The sequence below is a fragment of the Aquarana catesbeiana genome, linkage group LG03 (assembly GCF_042186555.1).
Source record: "Aquarana catesbeiana isolate 2022-GZ linkage group LG03, ASM4218655v1, whole genome shotgun sequence".
Taxonomy (NCBI): Eukaryota; Metazoa; Chordata; class Amphibia; order Anura; family Ranidae; genus Aquarana; species Aquarana catesbeiana.
Window position 1 is genome coordinate 132,502,365 of NC_133326.1, and position 21,755 is coordinate 132,524,119.

General features: G+C 42.6%; 1 protein-coding gene across 10 annotated transcripts in view; it reads left to right on the top strand.

Annotated features, from left to right (window-relative positions):
- SBF1 (SET binding factor 1) overlaps positions 1 to 21,755 on the top strand; it is a 173,740-nt gene that overhangs the window by 94,427 nt on the left and 57,558 nt on the right. For 6 of the 10 annotated variants that reach the window (XR_012242804.1, XM_073619267.1, XM_073619269.1 and 3 more), the window contains exons 5-10: positions 2,387 to 2,497; positions 2,663 to 2,686; positions 7,934 to 8,039; positions 8,599 to 8,731; positions 13,183 to 13,291; positions 17,268 to 17,381. Coding sequence is in view for 9 of the 10 variants with exons in the window: in XM_073619267.1 (XP_073475368.1) it covers positions 2,387 to 2,497; positions 2,663 to 2,686; positions 7,934 to 8,039; positions 8,599 to 8,731; positions 13,183 to 13,291; positions 17,268 to 17,381 (597 nt within the window). In the remaining variant the exon portion in view is untranslated. The remainder of the gene's footprint in view (positions 1 to 2,386; positions 2,498 to 2,662; positions 2,687 to 7,933; positions 8,040 to 8,598; positions 8,732 to 13,182; positions 13,292 to 17,267; positions 17,382 to 21,755) is intronic. The other 4 variants (XM_073619268.1, XM_073619272.1, XM_073619274.1 and 1 more) reach the window with 1 other exon arrangement.

Consider the following 21,755-nt stretch of genomic DNA (forward strand, 5'->3'; position numbering starts at 1 on the left):
CATTTAGCAATGAAGTGTGTCGAAGTCGATAATGAAATGGTGAATATATAACGAGATACCTATTTTTTTTTTTTTTTTAAAAAAGCCCGTTTTGAACCTTGTGGCATGTTGAGATCTTAGCAGTTTTTACATTTTTTCTTGCCCCTTATAGTAAATGATGCCAAGAGGAAGGTGTGCTTTGCACTAGCTCATAAAAAGGGTCTATTCAGACACATACTTCACTTCCCTACCATCTCTGTTGAAGTAAAGCTGTTTGTGTGTATCTGCTTCTGCTTGACAGATGTTGGTCTAATGATTGACTTCTGCCAAGGGGACTTGTTTCAAAATTTTTCTTGATCGGTGACTGCAGATCAGATTATCCACCTAGATTGTGTGGATGGAGGAAGCTTTTTTTTCTTTTTTTTTTATATATTGTTTTGTTTTTGTGTTTTTGTATTGTAGCCACTAGCAATAATCTTCACCCGGTGGGGGTGGCAGACAGTTGCTCGGCAGGAGGGGTTCCTCTGTCAGCACTGTCTGTGTTGATGGGGGAAACGCGTGAATTTCTTTCCTGCAACCTGTGGTTGCAGGAAAGAAGTTTGCACCGTCTATGGCCTTCTAATAATTTATTACCTGGCTGGTTTGCTGACCTGGGGCAAGTATGCAGATTGGGAAACTGAGAGTCAGAAGTCTTTGATAGTTATTTATTCTGGACCAGTGACTCAAAGTAAAAAGTGAAACAAGCGGGTCCACAATTGCGGCGTCTGATTTTTTTTTTTTTTTATAACATAAGATTCCCTTTATGTTTTATGTATGACAAACATATGAACATTTGTAATAAGCTACACTGTTTATGAAAGTTAATTTAAAGTGGAACTTTAGTCAGAAAATTAAGTCCTGCTAGATCACTTTAGATTGGCCCCTTTTGCAGGTAAAGCTATGCAAAATGTTAAAAATAAGTGCCTATTAAAAATCCAGTAATACGCTCTCTCCCTGCTCTGCACATGCTCAGTTGCTCTCTATTCTTAGGCACTGTGCTGAATTTGTAGAGGCGGATCTGTTGACAGCCTAAAGATTCACTGCTGTTCAGGGGCTCTGGGCTTCAACAAAATGGCAGCCCCCAGCAAGAAGAGACAGGAGCAATGCTGGAGGCAATTTACAGCACTTTAATTTTGTTAGCATAATTATTAATGTAGAATGTACGTTCCTTGCTAAAGAACATTTTTTTAATCAATTTGTTATGGTTAAATTTCCACTTTAAGCACCTGTGTACTACATTCTATTCCAAGCCCAGAGTGGAATCCACGATTCTCTTTTGTGAGTTTGTAATGCAAAAAATAAATGAATAAACATTAACAAATTATTTTCCAACTAGCTAAACATACGCATTATGTGTTTTAAATAGTGTCAGTGATGAGGTATACATAAACTTACATAAACATATAGTCTTGCTCAAAGTTCAGTGACAACCTATTGACAAAGTAAAACATAAAATTTGCTTCCCCCCCCCCCCCCGCCCCCCCTGCATCAGTTTTTAAAATCAGACCTACATGCCTGTAGCGTTGTGAAGTGTATTGGCAAACAAGGAAAAAGGTGTGATATCTGATAATCTTGTATGTGCTTTGGCTGGGGGATGAGGAGAAATCTTTTGTTCCATCCCTTTTGTTCTGAAGCAGAACTAATATCTGCAGTACCCGCCTCGACTCCAATGTTTGCAAAGTCCCTCACCAGTGCAGACATCATCTTTCTAGATTCTTTTAGGTACTGGGTCATTTGATATCTAGATTGGCTTGTGCGGCATAATGTAACTGCACATTCACGAGAGTTTGTTTATCCCGGCACGCAGATACCGATCCGAGAGTGTACTCCGAGCTGCACAATAAACAGCCTTCCTGCTCTTAAATGGGTTAGTTCACCTTTTCAAAAAAAAATGAAAAGGCGAACTTACACCCTCACCCTCCCGAATCCCACCCCGTCGATCCCTGCTGCATTTACCTTCATAAGCAATGAGCTGTCAGTGCCCATGCAGCCAGTGCATAGGTGTGGGGATTTGAAATTCCCGCTGCTATTCCCCTTCTTTCTGTAGGGCTTCCAGGACAGATCAGAGTAATTCTGATTGGTCATCACTATCATGTGACCACTTTAACTTTAGCCAGTCAGAATTGCTCTGATCTGTCCTGGAAGCTTTACAGAAAGAGGAAAAAGGGTAGGGATTTCAATTTCCTGGAATGCTTCATACTGCGTGTGCACTGTAGTACAGTGGGGAGTTAGTAGGGTTGTTCACCTTTTCATTTAAAAAAAAAAAAAAAAAGTGAACTTCCATTTTATTTCTTTGTCTTCATTTCCGCTGCAATGCCTTGTATATTTAACAGAAAGCTGTACTGATGCAGCACATTTCACTTTGCAGGATTCCCTGGGCCTGATTTATACCATTCATACGGACGGATTAAGCGTGTCTCTGGAGAATGTTGTTGGAAATTTGCTAACCTGCACTGTCCCGGTCGCTGGAGGGTCCCAGGTCAGTGTTCTCTCCTGAATCTTTTACTCATTATTCCAGAGGTTTGTCACAAGGGGCTTCTCCTAGCATTCACTTTCTATCTCTTAGGACCTAGTAGTTGTTAGCTGCTTCAAGATTGTGTCTGTTGCTTTCTGACTCCGTGTTAATATGTTTTTTTTTTCCCAGTCTGACCTGGAGCAGGATGGTATGGTATGCACTTCATTATAATTCCTGCCACACTGCACACTGCCTGCTTCTCCTCTTCCATCACATCCTTTAATATGGGGGAAGCATCCTATCCCCAAGCACTAAGATTTCAATTAGACGTTTGGGAAGGCATGAGAGCCACTAACAAAAATGGAACCACAGAATTTGCTTTAAATCTTAATAAACATAAGAACAGAAACAACATTTATATAGTTTTAGCAGTTATTCATTATATTGAGAAAAGTTTGTAATTTCTGTAAAAATCCTATTTCTGAAGCCCCTTCCAAGAAGAGCAAACATCTACCTGCAACCTTAGTGCAACAGATCTAGAAAACTAGAGGAGATAGACATGACTTGACCACAGAAGCCAAACATGTCTGCCTTTTTGTTTTATACTGGCTGCAGGAATAACTGCTGTGATCTGATTGGTTGTTAAGCACTGCTGGGCTATAAAATATAAGGGGTTTAGCCAAATATTAAACTACTTTCCTTTAATAATAGTGAAGGGGTTAGGACCTTTCAGGTTTTTATTGCTTTCTTCTCACTTCATGTCCTGGTGATGGGGCAGAGGGACAGGAAGTGATATAAAATGACTCCGACTGAAACTGTACCTTCCTTTCTTGTTGACACCTACCCTCCATCTCCACTTTCCATTTTGTGTCTTGGTGTCACAGAGGTAAAAAGGTAGGAGAAAAATCTTCATGGATCACAGAAAGCAGTAGGAAACCTGACTGAAGTTCTAACCTTTCTGATGGTGTACATCTGCTGAACAATTTTAAATTCAGATAATATCTTTAAACCTTGAAGCATCTTGGCGATGCAGGTATGAATGTCTCCTGAGTCATGAAGTTCCTCCAAATACAAAAGGAATACATTAGTCCAAATTGTGTTGTTCTATTTTTCCTTTAATCAAATAATGAGAGGTAGCTCTCAAATTACAGCCATGACTGCTTTACCAGCAAATACATGGGTAGGTGTGAACACTGCTAAAATTGTTCACATTTTTAAGTCCTACTCTTCAGTTCCAAAATTACTTCTGCTTATGAAGTGTATGTCAAGCAATTTTATTGTTGTTTTACTTTAAAGAAGAACTTAATGAAATTACCATTTTTATTCTCCCATGCTGTGGGGCTGTGCCCTCACTGCACGGGTCAACTGCTTGTTTTGTCTGGGGGTGCAAGTAAAAGCTATACTTACCTGATCCTTCAGTCTTCCGTAAAACTGTGCTTCCCCACCTCCAGCAGTGGACTGCTCCTGCCATTCTCAAAAAAAGTGTAAGTTTATGGGCGTGAGGACGTCAGGAACAGTCCATTCACAAGACCGTTGGGCAGGAAAGGCAGGGACCAGTCTTGTGCTTGGAGAATCAATGGATTCAATAAGTAAGTATATCTCTGCTCCACAATCAAAACAATTTTTTTCCCTGAAGTTCTTTAAGAAGGCTTAAAGCCCCTATCAGGTTATTACTCCCTGTTAGAGAGATTTACGTTTACTTCCTGTCTTGGAGATGTAACAAGAAATGGGAAAGTGAACAAAATTTCCATCTTAGAATGTTATCACTAAAAACAGGTGTCTCCTTTAGAGGATTACATCCCTGAATGCAGAACGCCCTAAACATGAGTACAGTACAGCATTCAGCCTTGTCCCATGTATTTCAGCCTGCCATAGACTTTGGCTGCAGGCAACAGACTGGATGCTGTACCTGTGCCTCTATGGCACACAAAAACGCTGGTATTGCATGCACAGGTATTAGACTCTCCATGTTCTTAAACAGAAGCCGCGTAATAACCCGAACTGGACCTGGTATTAGCCTTTTGCAGTTGCTGCACAGTAGCTCAGACTGGGAGAGGTATATAACATATAAAGCCATTCTGTTGTGATGTAGTACTCATGTACTGATGAGGGACATGCTGATAGCAGAGATCAGGGTGACGAGAGAAAGGGGCTCCTCCATCTTCTATGTTTCCTTCACTGTCCAATCCTGTAGGAGAGAGCAGAGTGACAAGAGAAAGGGGCTCCTCCATCTTCTACTTCTCCTTCACTGTCCAATCACATGCTGTGGCAGAGACAAGGCATGTGTTACCTAACTGCAGCAATGAAAAACAGAGCTGTTCTCTCTGGTAGAGATGTGGAAATCCAAAATTCAAAAAAATTATATATTTTTAACTAGGCGCTTGTCTGGAGGTTAGCTTTCAGCTCCTAAAAATGATTATTATTACAGGTATTTTTTATACCGACAGTTTACGCAGTGCTTTACATATATTGTACTTTCACATCAGTCCCTGCCCTCAAGGCACTTACATTGTAAGGTCCCTACCTAACATACATACACATACTGGGGCAAATTAAACTATTAGCATATTTTTTGGCGTGTGGGAGTAATCACATGCAAGCACAAGGAGAACATGAAAACCCTATGCAGATAGGGTTGTATTAAATAAGTAGGAATACCGCGCTCAGACTATAACTCCTAAAAACCAAAGCCGCAACAATAAACCATCTAATATCTAATGGTAGTAATCAAAAATAAATCGATAGGGTTGTCCCAGTTCGGATTTGAAACCGATGACTCTAGTGCCACAATACGTTCTACAGCTACAAAACTTTGCCATTGCACAGCATTTAAAGTAGTTGTAAACCGTTAATGTCTTGAATGGGCCAATCATTTGCTATCACTAACCTCCTTGATATGTCCCAAAAGGTATTATTGCTCCCTTTTAACGTGACCGTGATTCCCCTGCATTGTCAAACACAGGGCGGCCAGTGGGCATGTACATTCTCTTCTACCACCTTCATTCATGAGAAGCATTTGATGTGTATATGTCACAAGAAGAAGGGGGGGGCCAGAATAGGTGGCGGATTTGGCTGGCTGGGGAGAAAAGGTACAGACAGAAAAGAGGGCTTCTGAATGGCTTGATTAGATAGTTGTTTACAAATCAGCCATTTATAAAGCTAAAAAGTGGATAATACGAAAAATAGATATCAGTAATCATAGAAATATAGGGAAGATTAGCATTTTTGCCTAGAATTACATTTTAATATCTTCATTGTGTACTCATTTTAAAAGGATTTCCACTGATGCATTTCAGTTAATGGTGAAGTCTGATTGATTGGCTCAGTCACCTACTCCGCCATTGAGATCTCCCTGCCATTGTTCCTGATTTTATACTTGTCTTGAAGTCTTGCTCCTCTTGCTAAAACAAATGTTTTTACTGTATCTGTTGCATTCTCCATAGTATTTAAAAAAAAAATTCCTTATGGGGACAATGTAACTTTCCTAATTGGTTCAGCAGATCTGGAATTTCACACACTGGGATCTCACTATTGGAGTCTCTGAAAGATAGAAGAAAAGTCATTTAATCACATATTTTACTGGAATGCCTGGGTCAAACAATTTAATGGGCCTAGATGAGAAAACATTTTTCTATTTTATATATAAAGAGATTAAAGTAGGCATGAGCATCTAGGTGGAGTATTAATAAAGTAAACCAGGCAACTGCATTGTTAAGCTAACGTCATGTTTCAAGGGGGTAATGTTTTATTTTGGCTTTGCCAACTTTGGGCCAGCATGTCTAAAAAGCCATCTGCAACTATTTCATATATGTTTGCTATTAGAGAAAAAATGATCATTGCACTTGGAAGTGTTTGCCAGGTGCACATTGTAGGTGTGATAAGGGGCAGGCCTGAAAGTGGCCATTCACTATACCAGGGGTCTCCAAACTTTCTAAACAAAGGGCCAGTTTACTGTCCTTCAGACTTCAAGGGGTCTGGACTGTGATCAGTGGGAGTAGAAAATGCCCCATCATTGGTATTATTTGGAGGAGGGGGTATTGTCCCATTGTTTGTATCATGGGAAGGAATAGTGCTCCATCTTTGGGATTAGTCAGAGGAAGATTGCCCTATCATTGGTATTAGTGGGATGAAGAGTGCCCCATTATTGGTATTAGTGGGATGAAGAGTGCCCCATTATTGGTATTAGTGGGATGAAGAGTGCCCCATTATTGGTATTAGTGGGATGAAGAGTGCCCCATTATTGGTATTAGTGGGATGAAGAGTGCCCCATCATTGGTGTTAGTGGGAAGAAGAGTAACCCCATCATTGATATTGGTGAGAGGAATAGTGCCCAATCATTGGGGTCAGTGAAAGGAACAGTGTCCAATCATTGGTGTCAGTAAAAGGAATAGTGCCCAATCATTGGGGTCAGTGAAAGGAACAGTGTCCTATTGTTGGTATCAGTGACAGGAATTATGAATTATCATTGGCCTCAGTGAGAGGACTAGTGCCTCGTATCAGTGGGAGGAATAGTCCCCAAGGGCCAGATAAAGGCAAGCAAAGGACCACATCCGGCCCCCGGGCCGCAGATTGGAGACCACTGCACTATACAATCTGTTTGCACAATCTATCAATAACTATGCAGTATGAGGGCTTGCCTGATTAGATGCAAATATGCAAAGGGTTGTTTAGGTTTGTCCTTTTTTTAAATATATATATAGTTTTGGTAAAGCTCAGAAATCGTACAAGAGATTGTATAGTGTATGGCCAGCTTTAAACTGAGCAGAGCTGCTTTTACTCACTACAAACTAAGCTGCTCACTTGAATTAGATCTCACTGTTAATAGTAGGTTGCTGCAATTCTGCCCTGCCTCTCTATGCTCCTGGTTTGATAAATTCCCTTGTTTATTCTCTGCTGTATAAGCCACACCCTAATGTTTTCCATCTGTCCTACACATATCTGTAATGGGAAAACAGCTTTGTCTGCACAAAGTTAGAATATACTCCATGCAAACTTAGTGAATGACCAGATACCTGCATGAAGTTATACTTGTGCTGATTTTATAGAGCCTTGTTAATAAAAGCAAATGTTTTTATATTTCTAAAGGTAGTTTTACCCTTGGGCAGTGTAGTTGTCAGTAGAGTAACACAAGAGCTTATTTACTCTGTTTAAGTTTTAAGATTGCATTTCATCAAAATTGACATAAGCATATTCCTCTTCAGCTACATGGCTGCTCTATTGCTGATCTTTCTTAGTAAATTGGTTTTCTGCTGTCCACCCTGACACTCCCTGTCCTTACTCACTTTCTTCTGAGCCTTATTGCTGTGTAAAATCTTCCATTACTCCCTCCAATCTGTGCCTTGTAGTATTTAGCATAATCTAGTATCTTTCCTTGTTCTGCCTTTTATCTTATACTGTAGGTGTATAGATATCACTCCTGTATTTGCAATATCTGAATGTTTCTATTGGTGCTATTTGCAGAGAACGATATCACTGGGGGCCGGGGATCGTCAAGTGATCCAAACCCCAATATGCGACTCTCTTCCAATCAGTAACTGCAGCGTGGCCCTGTTATTTCGACAGCTTGGTATGCATCTATATTTAGTCTGTAAATATCTGTTTGTGATGATTGTATGTCTTGTACACTTAGCCACCCAATATACATACAACCAGTATAGCCAAATGACGTATTACAAATGTGTTACATTTACAGTTAGCTAGATAGCATATTGTGTACTAATTTTTCTACATGTCTTCCTGTGGTAGTCATTCGTTGAGAAGCTGTAAATAATGTGAATTATGAGAATGGACATCTTATGTACTGGCAGGAGCATGCTTAAATACTTCTGGAAAACTTTGCTGTGACATCAGAAACTTGTGGGCTGTAAGTGATCACATAGAGTCACAGAAATCCCCCCATGCCTGCATACTATGCGACTATGCATTGCATTTATGCATTTACATGAGATCTAATGTAAATGGTTAGCTTTTGCCATTATGTGATGGGCATACCTTATTACACCCACATACTTGCTCCCACATAAGTGTCATTTGTCTACCTATAAAAGACCATCCAACCTCTCCTTTAGAAAATAATTGCAGTCTCTGCCTGTCTTCTCTTGGTTATAATTCCTCTCTTTTCCTAGGCATCACCAATGTATTGTGCCTCTTTTGTGCGGCTCTCACTGAGCATAAGATCTTATTTCTTTCCCGGAGTTACCAACGCTTGACAGAAGGCTGCAGAGCCCTTCTGGCTATAATGTTCCCTCTTAGATACAGGTACAGTGTTTCACATTATCTCATTAATATGTTTGTATCTATACATTTATTCTAGTGCTCATGCACTTGGGTTCCTTTGCCAGTGTGGCATAAAAAATGCCTGTATTCCTGCTAGAAAATCAATACCAAGCTATAATATGTAGCTATACGCTGTTCTAGGTGGTACTTGCATTCAGGATTGTACGCATTCAGGGATGTATGCCCCAAACACAGACATTTTGCATTTGGGGGAAATTGTTCCTGAATGCATATAGCGTTCAGTGTGAATTCTGCCCTGCCTCTCTATGCGCCTGGTTTGATAAATTCCCTTGTTTATTCTCTGCTGTATAAGCCGCGCCCTAATGTTTTTCATCTGTCCTACACATATCTGTAATGGGAAGACGGCTTTGTCTGCGCAAAGCCAGACTGGGCATCATTGTGGCGGCACAGGGCAATGTGTTTTTCAGCTTTCCTTGGGTTATGTGGGTATGCCTAGGAGGGGGAAGGGATACTGACAGCTGGAGTGAGTCTCCCAGGGTGACCATCTACTTGTGTTTGTATGCAACTATCCTCCCGTCTGTTTTTTTTTTAATTGATTGGTTAAGCACAGATCTCGTTCACACCATACGTGCATAAAAACTGCGCTGCGTTTACTTGTAGAGACACGAGTTTACATCAGTTTTCTTGCGCATTTCTGTGAGGTTTTTATTCATGTTGACATCAGTTTTGATGCGTCAGTTATGTGCCCCACAGTGTTGATGTCATGTTAGTTTTTTTTTCCCCACAGAAAACTGCATACACATTGCAGATTTCTGCACAGAAGTAATCTGCACGTGATACCAGGTGTGAACAGGGCACATACGGTAGAGAACAATTTTATCTTCTGTGCCCTTGCTGAACGTGTGCAGAAAAACGGACATCTCTGCACATGGTGTAAATGAGGTCCGAGAGTTGCCTCTTGTGAAATCTGCAGCGCCAAAGTGTCCGCCGCTGGGTTCCTGGCAGCAACCTCAGGGGCCCATATGTTTCTGTTACACCACCATTTTAGAAGAGGTGTTTTTTCAGAATGGGCTCCTCCTGACAGGGTGTTTGTTCCTCCTAAAAGGCTTGAGAAACTATCCGATGGAGGAAACGGTTACTAAGAGATGGTGTACCCCCTCTGTGGATGCAGCAGTATCTTGTCTTAACAAGAATCGCACTTTTTAGGCTATATGAGCAGAAGCGCCCATGTGCATGAGCCCTTATTATCCTAAAGATTGACTTCATAACACACATACCTAGGAACAAACAAACTAAACACATTTTTGCTGTGATATTGGTATGTTTATTCTATGTTTTTTTAGTCCAGTGGGAGTAGTATTCTATGGTTTTTTTTTTTTTTTTTTTTTAATTATTATATATAATCTTTATTTTAGTAACATTTTGTCATTGGGGGGGGGAATAAAGGAGGGAGACGATGTATAAATCTGTCATGGCCCCAATGAACACAGTAATAGCAGGGAGACATATCAATGTGTTGTGTTTACAAGGGTGCCCCTCCTTGTCCTGGACATTCGGTCCACGTGGACAAATCTCACTCCTTTGTGGGGAGAGAGTAGGGCGATCCCAATCATAAATTCATAAGGTAATGTATATATGACTCAAAGTGCATTAATAACATAAGAGAACTTGAGGTACCATGAATGGTCAGATATTGGATAACCGTTCAGGTGGCATGAATAAAGATGAAAACAAGAGTCTACCAAAGGTACTAAAAGAAAAGACAAAAAAAAATAAATAAAAACAAATAAATAAAAAAAAATAAAATTAAAATCACCAGGTTCATAGGCTGATTGGGCACATCCTATGTAGAGCTGCTAGTCGTTGGGAGTTGGTTCGCTTGGACAAGTCTCTTAAAGGAGGGATCTGCTAAGACCAGTAAAACAACGTCTAGGCTAGATGAAACTGTGGTCGTGTCATGTACATGGTTTTTCCAGGCTGGTCATGTAAGTTCAAATAATTCTCGGGTGCCTTTACAAGTAGCGAGCCAGTCGTCAGTCTCCATGATCTCCCCCACATTCCCAACCCAGTCAAGCTCACTTTTGAATGTGCGGGATTTTCCAATGTATTGGTATGAGGTGTTTAGCTGCATTGAAAAGGTGGGGGAGAGCACTATGTTTGTAGCAAGATATAGGCATGGGGGGGGGACATGGAACAAAAAGTGTTTTGGCGATGCTGGGAGGTCTATACCCAGGCCATCTGATTTATGCCTTCCAACCATAGACCAAAACGGTGTTAGCACTGGGCACTCCCACCATATATGGCGAAGTGTTCCCTGCATTCCACATCCCCTCTAGCAATGGTTGGAGGCAAATGGAGAGATTCTAGCTAGCCATAAGGGCACCCTGTGCCACCTCGATAAGAGCTTGTAGTTATTCTCTTGGGTCCTGGAATCTTCAGAACTTGAGTGGGTCAGACGATGTAGGTGATGCAGCTGCTCATCCGTGAATTCACACAGGAGGTCCCGCTCCCATTCTTTTATGAAAAGGGGCTTGGGGCTAGGTGTTGCTGTCTCCAGCATCTTGTAGAGAACTGAAATCATATGGGGTAGAGTGTCACCAACTGCCCATATGCGTTCAAATTCAGTAAGGTTAGTCCTAATCTCTGAGTTTCTGTTGCATATGGCTACGAAATCTGCTAGTTGACGGTGTCTCCAGAAATCAAAGGGGAAGCCACCATATCGTTCCCTGACGGTTATAAGTGCAGCCAGTGAATGACCTTCCACAAACCGTGCCAGGCTAACAACCCCATCGCTCACCCAGGTTCCAAGGAAGGATACCCGCTCCCCTGGGGGGAACCATGGACCCGCCTGTGGGGGGACCCGCCCACAGGTGCCAGTGGGGACGTCTGCGGTGCCAGTGCCAGATTGCTTTTCACTCTATCCCATACCCTCAGGGAGTGTATGGTTATTGGGGACACCAGGTCATAGAAACCCCTATCTCCTGTGGGGACACATTGAGCGTATGACAAATCACGGCACGCCATAGTCTTTTCCAGGAGGACCCAGAGCTTAAGGGTTGTGTGGAACCTCCAGTTGAGGACACGCTGCAGAGCAATCGCCTGGTAATATTGGAATACATTGGGTATACCTAGACCCTCTGTTAGCTTAGATCTGTGTAGTAATGCCATGGCAAGGCGTGGTCTCTTACCGTCCCACACAAACTTAATGAAGAGGCTGCGGAGCTCTATGAAGAAGCGCCGGGGTAAATGCACAGGTACCATCTGCAGGAGAAAAAGTATGCGGGGCACTATCGTCATTTTAAGGATATTTGTACGGCCAACCCATGTGAATGAGGCTCTGTCCCAGGACTGCGAATCTTCCTGAGTAGAGGGGCATAGTTATATGTGTATAGGGAGTCTAGTCGATCTGAATGCTGAACACCCAAGTATCTCATAGAGGGGGACGCCCATTGGAAGGGAAAAGATCCCTTCAGGGAGGAGGCCAGGGCTGAGGGAATTGTGATCGGCAGAATCTCAGATTTACCATAGTCAATTCGAAAGTTGGACGCTTCTCCATAGGCGGACAATTCCCCCATCAGGTTTGGCAATGTGACAAGGGGATCCGCTATATGAAAAGACATTGTCCGCATAGGCAGAATGCTTGTGTTCCAGAGAGCCCATCTGTACCCCTTTTAATGCTCGGGTTGGATCTGGCTTTTTGCAACAGTGGTTCCAAGACGCACAGGAGGGGTGAAAGTGGGCATCCCTGTCTCGTGCTGTTCCCGATAGGGAACACCGAGGAGAGACCGCCGTTCACCTTTACCTGAGCAGTAGGGGATGCGTTTAGCGCTGAGATCCAGCTTAGCATATGGGGCCTAAACCCATTCGCATCAATACTACATTAAGGAAATCCCAGTTTACGCGATCAAATGCCTTTTCCACGTCTGTGGATAGAATCAAATAGGGAGGCATATGATCGCCCGTGCGGGTCCAGTGGAGTTGAAGAGCCCTTATAGAGTTATCCCTAGCCTCCCGTCGATAAAAACTGTCTGGTCAGCATGTATCATCTCAGGAAGGAGGTGTTTGAGGTGGTTGGCAAGAATTTTAGAGAATACCTTGAGGTCCGTGTTTAGTAAAGAAATAGGGCGGTAACTCTGTGGTAGGGTCTTTTCCTTCTTTCGGGAGGACTGTGATGTGTGCCAGCGAGGCCCCCTGTGGGAGGTGCCAATTGGTAGCTAGGGAGTTAAGAAATGTGCTTAAAGGGCCTGGAGCTGATCAAAAAACTTTAAATAATAAGCCCTGGTGAAGCCGTCCGGCCCAGGGCTTTTTCCAGTAGGGAGAGACCTAACAGTGGCCAACAAGTCGGCTGTATTGATAGGGAGTTCAAGTCCTGCTTTCTGTTCTGGGGATAGATTGGGAAGACCTACTGAAGATAGGTATGTCTCAATATGGGACTTCTATATGTTTTTTCAAATGTTCTGTCTGTTTTGCAGTTTCACATATGTACCTATTCTACCTGCTCAGCTTCTTGAAGTCCTCAGCACCCCCACACCATTCATCATTGGAGTGAGTGCTCTCTTCCGGTCAGAGACGCAAGACCTGGTAAGAACTAGATCTGTGAATTACTGTACAGTTTAGGGGCCTATTTAGAAAGTTTGGCATATTATTCCCTTTATTTTAGTGCTGATCTTTGTTTGCTTTATATACACTCACCGGCCACTTTATTAGGTACACCTGTTCAATTTCTTGGTAACACAAATTGCTAATCAGCCAGTCACATGACAGCAACTCAATACATTTAGACATCTGAAACTGCTGATCTACTGGGATTTTTTACACACAATCATCTCTAGGGTTTACAGGAAATGGTCCCAAAAAGAGAAAATATCCAGTGAGCAGCAGTTGTGTGGACAAAATTGCCTTGTTGATGTTAGAGGAGAATAGGCAGACTGGTTCAAGATGACAGAAAGGCAACAGTAACTCAAATAACCACTCATCGCAACCAAGGTATGCAGAGTACCATCTCTGAACACACAACACATCGAACCTTGAAGCAGATGGGCTACAGCAGCAGAAAACCACAACGGGTGCCACTCCTGTCAGCTAAGAAAAGGAAACTGAGGCTACAATTTGCTCACCAAAATGGACAATAGAAGATTGGAAAAACTATTTTTGCTGCGACATTCAGATGGTTGGGTCAGAATTTGGCGTAAACAACATGAAAGCATGGATCCATCCTGCCTTGTATCAACGGATCAGGTTGGTGATGGTGTGAGGGATATTTTTTGGCGCACTTTGGACCCCTTAGTACCAACTGAGCATTGTTTAAATGCTACGGCCTACCTGAGTATTGTTGCTGACCATGTCCATCGCTTTATGACTTCAGTGTACTCATCTTCTGATGGCTCCTTCCAGCAGGATAATACACCATGTCACAAAGCTCCAATCATCTCACCACTGTTTTTTTGTACATGACAACGAGTTCTCTGTACTCCAACTACCTCCACAGTCATCAGATCTCATTACAATAGAGCACCTTTGGGATGTGGTAAAACGGGAGATTCGCATCATGGATGTGCAGCTGACAAATCTGCAGCAACTGCGATATGCTATCATGTCAATATGGACCAAAATCTCTGAGGAATGTTTCCAACACCTTGTTAAATGTATGCCACGAAGAATGAAGGCAGTTCTGAAGGCAAAAGAGGGTCCAACCCAGGACTAGCAAGGTGTACCTAATAAAGTGGCCGGCGAGTGTATATTATATATAAAAATGTGAAATGGAAAGCTGTGCTTACCAAGTATTAAACTGTAAAATGTAAAAAGTGTGTGTGTTGAGGATGGTGTTTTAAGTAGAATTCTGGGATAAACCTAGCTAATCCTAAAAATGCTCCCTCCCTCCTCCTAAAATCTATGTTACATAGTTACATAGTAGGTGAGGTTGAAAAAAGACACAAGTCCATCAAGTCCAACCTATGTGTGTGATTATGTGTCAGTATTACATTATATATCCCTGTATGTTGCGGTCATTCAGGTGATTATCTAATAGTTTCTTGAAGCTATCAATGCCCCCCGCTGAGACCACCGCCTGTGGAAGGGAATTCCACATCCTTGCCGCTCTTACAGTAAAGAACCCTCTACGTAGTTTAAGGTTAAACCTCTTTTCTTCTAATTGTAATGAGTGGCCACGAGTCTTATTAAACTCTCTTCTGCGAAAAAGTTTTATCCCTATTGTGGGGTCACCAGTACAGTATTTGTATTTAAAATCATATCCCCTCTCAAGCGTCTCTTCTCCAGAGAGAATAAGTTCAGTACTTGCAACCTTTCCTCATAACTAAGATCCTCCAGACCCTTTATTAGCTTTGTTGCCCTTCTTTGTACTCGCTCCATTTCCAGTACATCCTTCCTGAGGACTGGTGCCCAGAACTGGACAGCATACTCCAGGTGCGGCCGGACCAGAGTCTTGTAGAGCGGGAGAATTATCATTTTATCTCTGGTGTTGATCCCCCTTTTAATACATGCCAATATTCTGTTTGCTTTGTTAGCAGCAGCTTGGCATTGCATGCCATTACTGAGCCTGTCATCTATTAGGACCCCCAGGTCCTTTTCCATCCTAGATTCCCCCAGAGGTTCTCCCCCCAGTGTACAGATTGCATTCATATTTTTGCCACCCAAATGCATTATTTTACATTTTTCTACATTGAACCTCATTTGCCATGTAGTCGCCCACCCCATTAATTTGTTCAGATCTTTTTGCAAGGTTTCCACATCCTGCGGAGAAGTTATTGCCCTGCTTAGCTTAGTATCATCTGCAAATACAGAGATTGAACTGTTTATCCCATCCTCCAGGTCGTTTATGAACAAATTAAATAGGATTGGTCCCAGCACAGAACCCTGGGGAACCCCACTACCCACCCCTGACCATTCTGAGTACTCCCCATTTATCACCACCCTCTGAACTCGCCCTTGTAGCCAGTTTTCAATCCATGTACTCACCCTATGGTCCATGCCAACTGACCTTATTTTGTACAGTAAACGTTTATGGGGAACTGTGTCAAATGCTTTTGCAAAATCCAGATACACCACGTCTACGGGCCTTCCTTTATCTAGATGGCAACTCACCTCCTCATAGAAGGTTAATAGATTGGTTTGGCAAGAACGATTCTTCATGAATCCATGCTGATATTGACATGTTGATGTTGACAAACCTGTGGAAGAAAAATCTGCCTATTTTCAGGCCACTCCAGTCCAGGCACATGATCTGTCTTCCCTGTGTCAGCCAGCAGCAACTGCAGGGGAGAGGAGAGAATGCTGACAGTGGATGGAGCCATAGGAGCCTATCGGTGACCTCACTGCTCCCAGACATTGCCAGCCGCTGGCTGATACAGGGGACCGGACAAATACCGCCTGGGAATAGGAAGTATACAGATCTTTCTTACACAGGTTAGTCAGATTGGGTGTTGGGGGGGGGGGGGGGAATGTTTAAGACTAGTTAGGCTAATCCTGGAATTCTACTTTAAAATTGCACAGATGAGTGAAGAAAAGTTTCAGAATGGCAAATGTGGTCAAAAAAGCCAGCTCTCCAGTTTGTTGAAATCTTTCAGTTCAGCCAATGCGTGACAAAAATAGAAACGTAGAAGGTTTTCACAAATGTAAAGATAGATTTTTCTAATTAAGTTTCACCTGTGTCAGTACAGTAAAACCTTGGATTCAGAGTAACTTGGTTTGAGAGCGTTTTGCAAGACAAGCAAAATTTTTAAATAAATTTTGACTTGATATACAAGCGATGTCTTGATATACAAGAAGAGTCATGTCACAACTGGGTATAAAAGAGAAGAGAAGTGCCTCTAAGTGTAGCATAATGGTTACAGTTAATGAAGGTACAACATTTAGCAACATATTGCTACACTTAGAGGCGCCCCTCTTCTCTTTTATACTCTGTAGCTCCTGATGGATTTTGCTTCTAATCCCCTTGTGGAGGCTTCCATTTGTGGATGGACATTTTATGGTTACACAACCTGGTCACATTGCTATAATCTTTTTATATGGACTATAAACTGAAGGATTTATGAATAAATGGTTGTGGAACGAATCATCTGAGTTTCCATTATTTCTTATGGGGAAATTCGCTTTGATATACAAGTGCTTTGGATTACAAGCATGTTTTTGGAACAAATTATGCTCGCAGTCCAAGGTTTTACTGTATAGGATAAAAGAGAACAGTAGGGAAATGCCTAGTACAATTTTTTAGATAGTTACAAATGTGATTTTTAACATTGGACACGTAGTGTATTATATATCCATCGATGACCAATCAGAGAATCATTTATGATAATTGGTTTGTGTGCGGGTTACTGGCCTAGCAATATTAAGCATATGCAGCTGACAGAGTTGTACATCAGAAAATGTGCTTCTGTCAGAATTCGGATGCAGAATTTATGACTGATGATTATGAACAGGCAGATGTGTCATTGCTGATTGTTCTCAGTGAGAGATCTTTCTGTCTGTGGACAACCTGGTTCTCACCCTTTGTTTTCCTTGATTTTAAAACTTCTCTAACATTTCTCTTTCTCCTCAGCTTGATGTGGTGATTGCAGATTTAGACGGTGGCACTGTAACAATCCCAGAATGTGTTCAGCTTCCTTTGTTGCCTGAGCCATTGCTCCATTACACACAAGAGGCCTTGTCACGGGTAGGAGAAGCTTCTTTCTGGTCACCTTCATATACAGTATTTTTCTTGTTGCTCATCATCTCATCCTGGTCCTAAGAAAACGAAATGCCTTGCCCATAGGAATGTGTCAGTTCCCAGCTCTCATTTTTTTTTTTAGCACAGGTTAGAAAGTCAGCACAGCCATGTACATGTCATTGATTTCTCTGGACAATGCTACTGTTTTTCATTTGCACTAGCTTTTCAGTATCACCGTTAATGACTTTGTACAGACTACACCCTTAATTGCTTTGTGTGAATATGAATTCCACCACCTAGTGTTGTATTTGGCAGTATCCCAGAACTGCAGGGATGAAAAAGGTAAATGTGCTGCAGGTTGCCTTCCAGCAGGATTTCTTGGCAGACACATAAGGGAGCCTTTGCACCTTTGGCCGCCAATGCAACACTGGAAATAGTCAACAAAGGTAGAATGACTGCAACACTACAGAGTAGAAATACAGGGAAGTAAAATTATTTGTGGAAAACGTACTACACAACGTTGTTTTAGGGCTGGTTCACACCAGCAGATGGTGTGCGGTGTGATCTGACTGAGCTCAGCGCAGTGATTAAGCACTGAGGTCGGCGGATTGCACGGTTTGCTTTTTTAAAAAATGTTTTCTTTAATCTTACATCACAGTGCACAAAGCCGGTTATAACTATTTGGGTTATACACCACCTATAGGTTAATGGGCACTGGTAGACCAATTGGATTAATCAAACAGGAAGTCCTCCTCTATATAACCCCTTCTACACAGGAAGTACCCCAGTTTTTTGGCACTGTCTGACAGGGCTCTTAAGCACATGTGGACCGTTCAGGTCCGCCTGTTAGTTTTTCAGGCAGACCTGAACGGATGGTCCATGTACCTCTATGGAGCATTGGATGTCAGCAGTAAAATGTCCATTGACATCTGATCCGATTCGCTCTGCTAAATCCAGATGAATGGAAACCCTATTTTCCATCCGTCTATCGGATCAGATAAAAACGGACAGGCGAACCTGTTTCTTTCTCGAACATCACGGGACACAGAGCTACAGTAATAACTGATGGGTTATGTAGGTACCACTAGGTATTGGACACTGGTCACACCCTAAGCAGGAAGTTCAACCCCCTATATAATCTCTCCCCTTCCAAGGATACCTCAGTTTTTTCGCCAGTGTCTTAGGTGTTGGACGTGTAAAGATGTCTTGTGCTGAAGCTCCAAAGGGAATATTCTGATATCCTATACTGGGGCAAGCCAGGTGAACCGGATCCATTCAAAGTGTCCTTTCATGGCCGAATTGGATGGTACCCGGGCCTCGTGTCCGAAGAAACGAGGTTTTACCTGTAACACTTCTCTTTTTAGAGAGCTGGACCCCGCAGATCAGAAAATGGATTTAAATCTCCTAATTTCTGGCTGGGTGCTTTACAGGGCCAGAACTGCAGGATCCCCGTATTTGTAGGGGGCCCCAGTCTCTGACGGTTTTTTTAAACGGAGCCCACCTTGAGAGGTGAAGATTGGGTCTGTGTATACAGAACCCTGCGGCTGGATAAGGTAAGAGGAGATTCCGGAGAATTTTTGATTTCTAGTAGGTTTTCTCCTCTAAGGTAAATGCATGCTATGCTTATTGTGACCACCGGGGGCTGCCAAGAGCACATACCTTCTCATGCTGATCTGTCTCAGCGTTCGCTGCTGCACAGCTCCTCCGACCGGCTCCAGGTAGGATGGGATGGGGGGATTTCTCCTCAGGAATTTCCCCCCCAGGCTAGGGGGAGGCTACAGATGGGCTGTAAGGCGGTTTTGAACCGCACTGTCACCGCCGCCAGGCTGCCATTGCTCATGCAGGCCCCATCACTGCCGGCCTCCTCCTTCTTCCTCCACCCCCAGCCTGCCTCCAGGCTTGTCCCGGAAGGGTTTGCTAGCGCGGGAAGCGCTCATTTTTGGAAAATAGGGGGGGGGGGGCGGAGAGTCAGCACAGCGTCAGCGTGCTCAGACGATCACAGTGCCAGAAGCATGGCTATTTAAAGCACACTTTACAGGTGCTCTGAGCCTTGGAGGGACACAGAGCTGACGGTCGCATGTAAGGTGGGACACAGGCATTCTCCTAGGCTGCATTTACATTTTGGGACATCCCATCAGTTATTACTGTGGCTCTGTGTCCCGTGATGTTCGAGAAAGAAAATAGGATTTTTTATAACAGCTTACCTGTAAAATCCTTTTCTTTCGATGGACATCACGGGACACAGAGGTCCCGTCCCTCTTTTAATACACTTATATTGCTTTGCTACAAACCTGAGGTATCCCTGGAAGGGGAGGGATTATATAGGGGGTTGAATTTCCTGCTTAGGGTGTGACCAGTGTCCAATACCTAGTGGTACCTACATAACCCATCAGTTATTACTGTGGCTCTGTGTCCCGTGATGTCCATCAAAAGAAAAGGATTTTACAGGTAAGCTGTTATAAAAAATCCTATTTTTCATCCAATCCCCCATAAAGGAGAGCGGGACTCTGACAGGTCCGTCTCAGCACACCTAGCAGAGACTGACTTGTCATCCGCCGGCTCATCGTGAGAACGGACATTACTGTGTGAAAGAGCCCTAAAGGGATGAACCAGTTGTAGGTTCAATCCGGAAATGCCTCTACAGTGGCATATATCAACCACCAGGGCAGCACCAGGAGTCATGTGGTCCAGAAAAGTGAACCACATTCTGTCTGGGGCAGAACAACAGGGTTGTTTCTGTCGCAAGTACATACAGTTGTGCTCATAAGTTTATATACCCTGGCAGAATTTATGATTTCTTGGCCATTTTTCAGAGAATATGAATGATGAGACAAAAAATTTTTTCTTTCACTCATGGTTAGCGTTTGGCTGAAGCCATTTATTATCATTAACTGTGTTTGCTCTTTTTAAATCATTATGACAACATAAACTGCCCAAATGACCCTGATCAAAAGTTTGCATACCCCAGTTCATAATACCGTGTATTGCCCCCTTTAACATCAATGATAGCTTGAAGTCTTTTGTTGTATTTGTGGATGAGGCTCTTTATCTTCTCAGATGGTAAAGCTGCCCATTCCTCTTGGCAAAAAGCCTCAAGTTCCTGTAAATTCTTAGACTGTCTTGCATGAACTGCACGTTTTGAGATCTCCCCAGAGTGGCTCAATGATATTGAGGTCAGGAGACTGAGATGGCCACTCCAGAACCTTCACTTTATTCTGCTGTAGCCAATGAGAGGTCGACTTGGCCTTGTGTTTTGGATCATTGTCATGTTGGAATGTCCAAGTACGTCCCATGCACAGCTTCCTGGCTGATGAATGCAAATGTTTCTCCAGTATTTTTTGACAACATACTGCACTCATCTTGCCATCAATTTTGACCACATTTCATGTGCCTTTGTAGCTCACACATCCCCAAAACATCAGTGATCCACCTCAGTGTTTCACAGTAGGAATGGTGTATTTTTCATCATAGGCCTTGTTGACTCCTCTCCAAATGTAGCGTTTATGGTTGTGGACTTTGTGCCAGAAGGTTTGAGGCTTGTCTCTGTGCTGTTTGGCGTATTGTAAGTGGGATACTTTGTGGCATTTGCGTAGTAATGTCTTTCTTCTGGCGACTTGACCATGCAGCCCATCTTTCTTCAAGTGCCTCCTCATTGTGCATCTTGAAACAGCCACACCACGTTTTCAGAGAGTCCTGTATTTCACCTGAAGTTATTTGTGGCAGCTGTGGCTGAAATCTTAGTTGGTCTACCTGACTGTGGTTTGGTTTCCACATAACTCATTTTACACTTCTTGATTAGAGTTTGAACACTGCTGATTGGCATTCGCAATTCCCTGGATATCTTTTTATATCCATTTCCTGTTTTATACAGTTCTACTACCTTTTCCCGCAGATCCTTTGACAATTATTTTGCTTTCCCCATGACTTAGAATCCAGAAACCTCAGTGCAGCACTGGATGAAAGATGCAAGGGTCTCTCAGGAGTCCAGAAACTCATTGACCTTTTATATACACACACACTAATTACAAGCAAACGGATCACAAGTGAGGATGGTTACCTTTTTAATAGCCATTCAAACCCCTTTGTGTCAACTTGTGTGCATGTTTTTAGGCCAAAATCACCAGGGTATGTAAACTTTTAAACAGGGTCATTTGGGTAGTTTCTGTTGTCATTATGATTTAAAAAGAGTAAACACAGTTGATAATAAATGGCTTCAGCCAAACAGTAACCATGAGTGAAAGAAATGTTTTTGCGTTATCATTCATATTCTCTGAAAAATGACCAAGAAATCATAAGTTCTGCCAGTGTATGTAAACTTATGAGCACAACTATATTCCAGGTATAGAAAAATGGCAGTCATCAGGAACTAATGCCAGGACC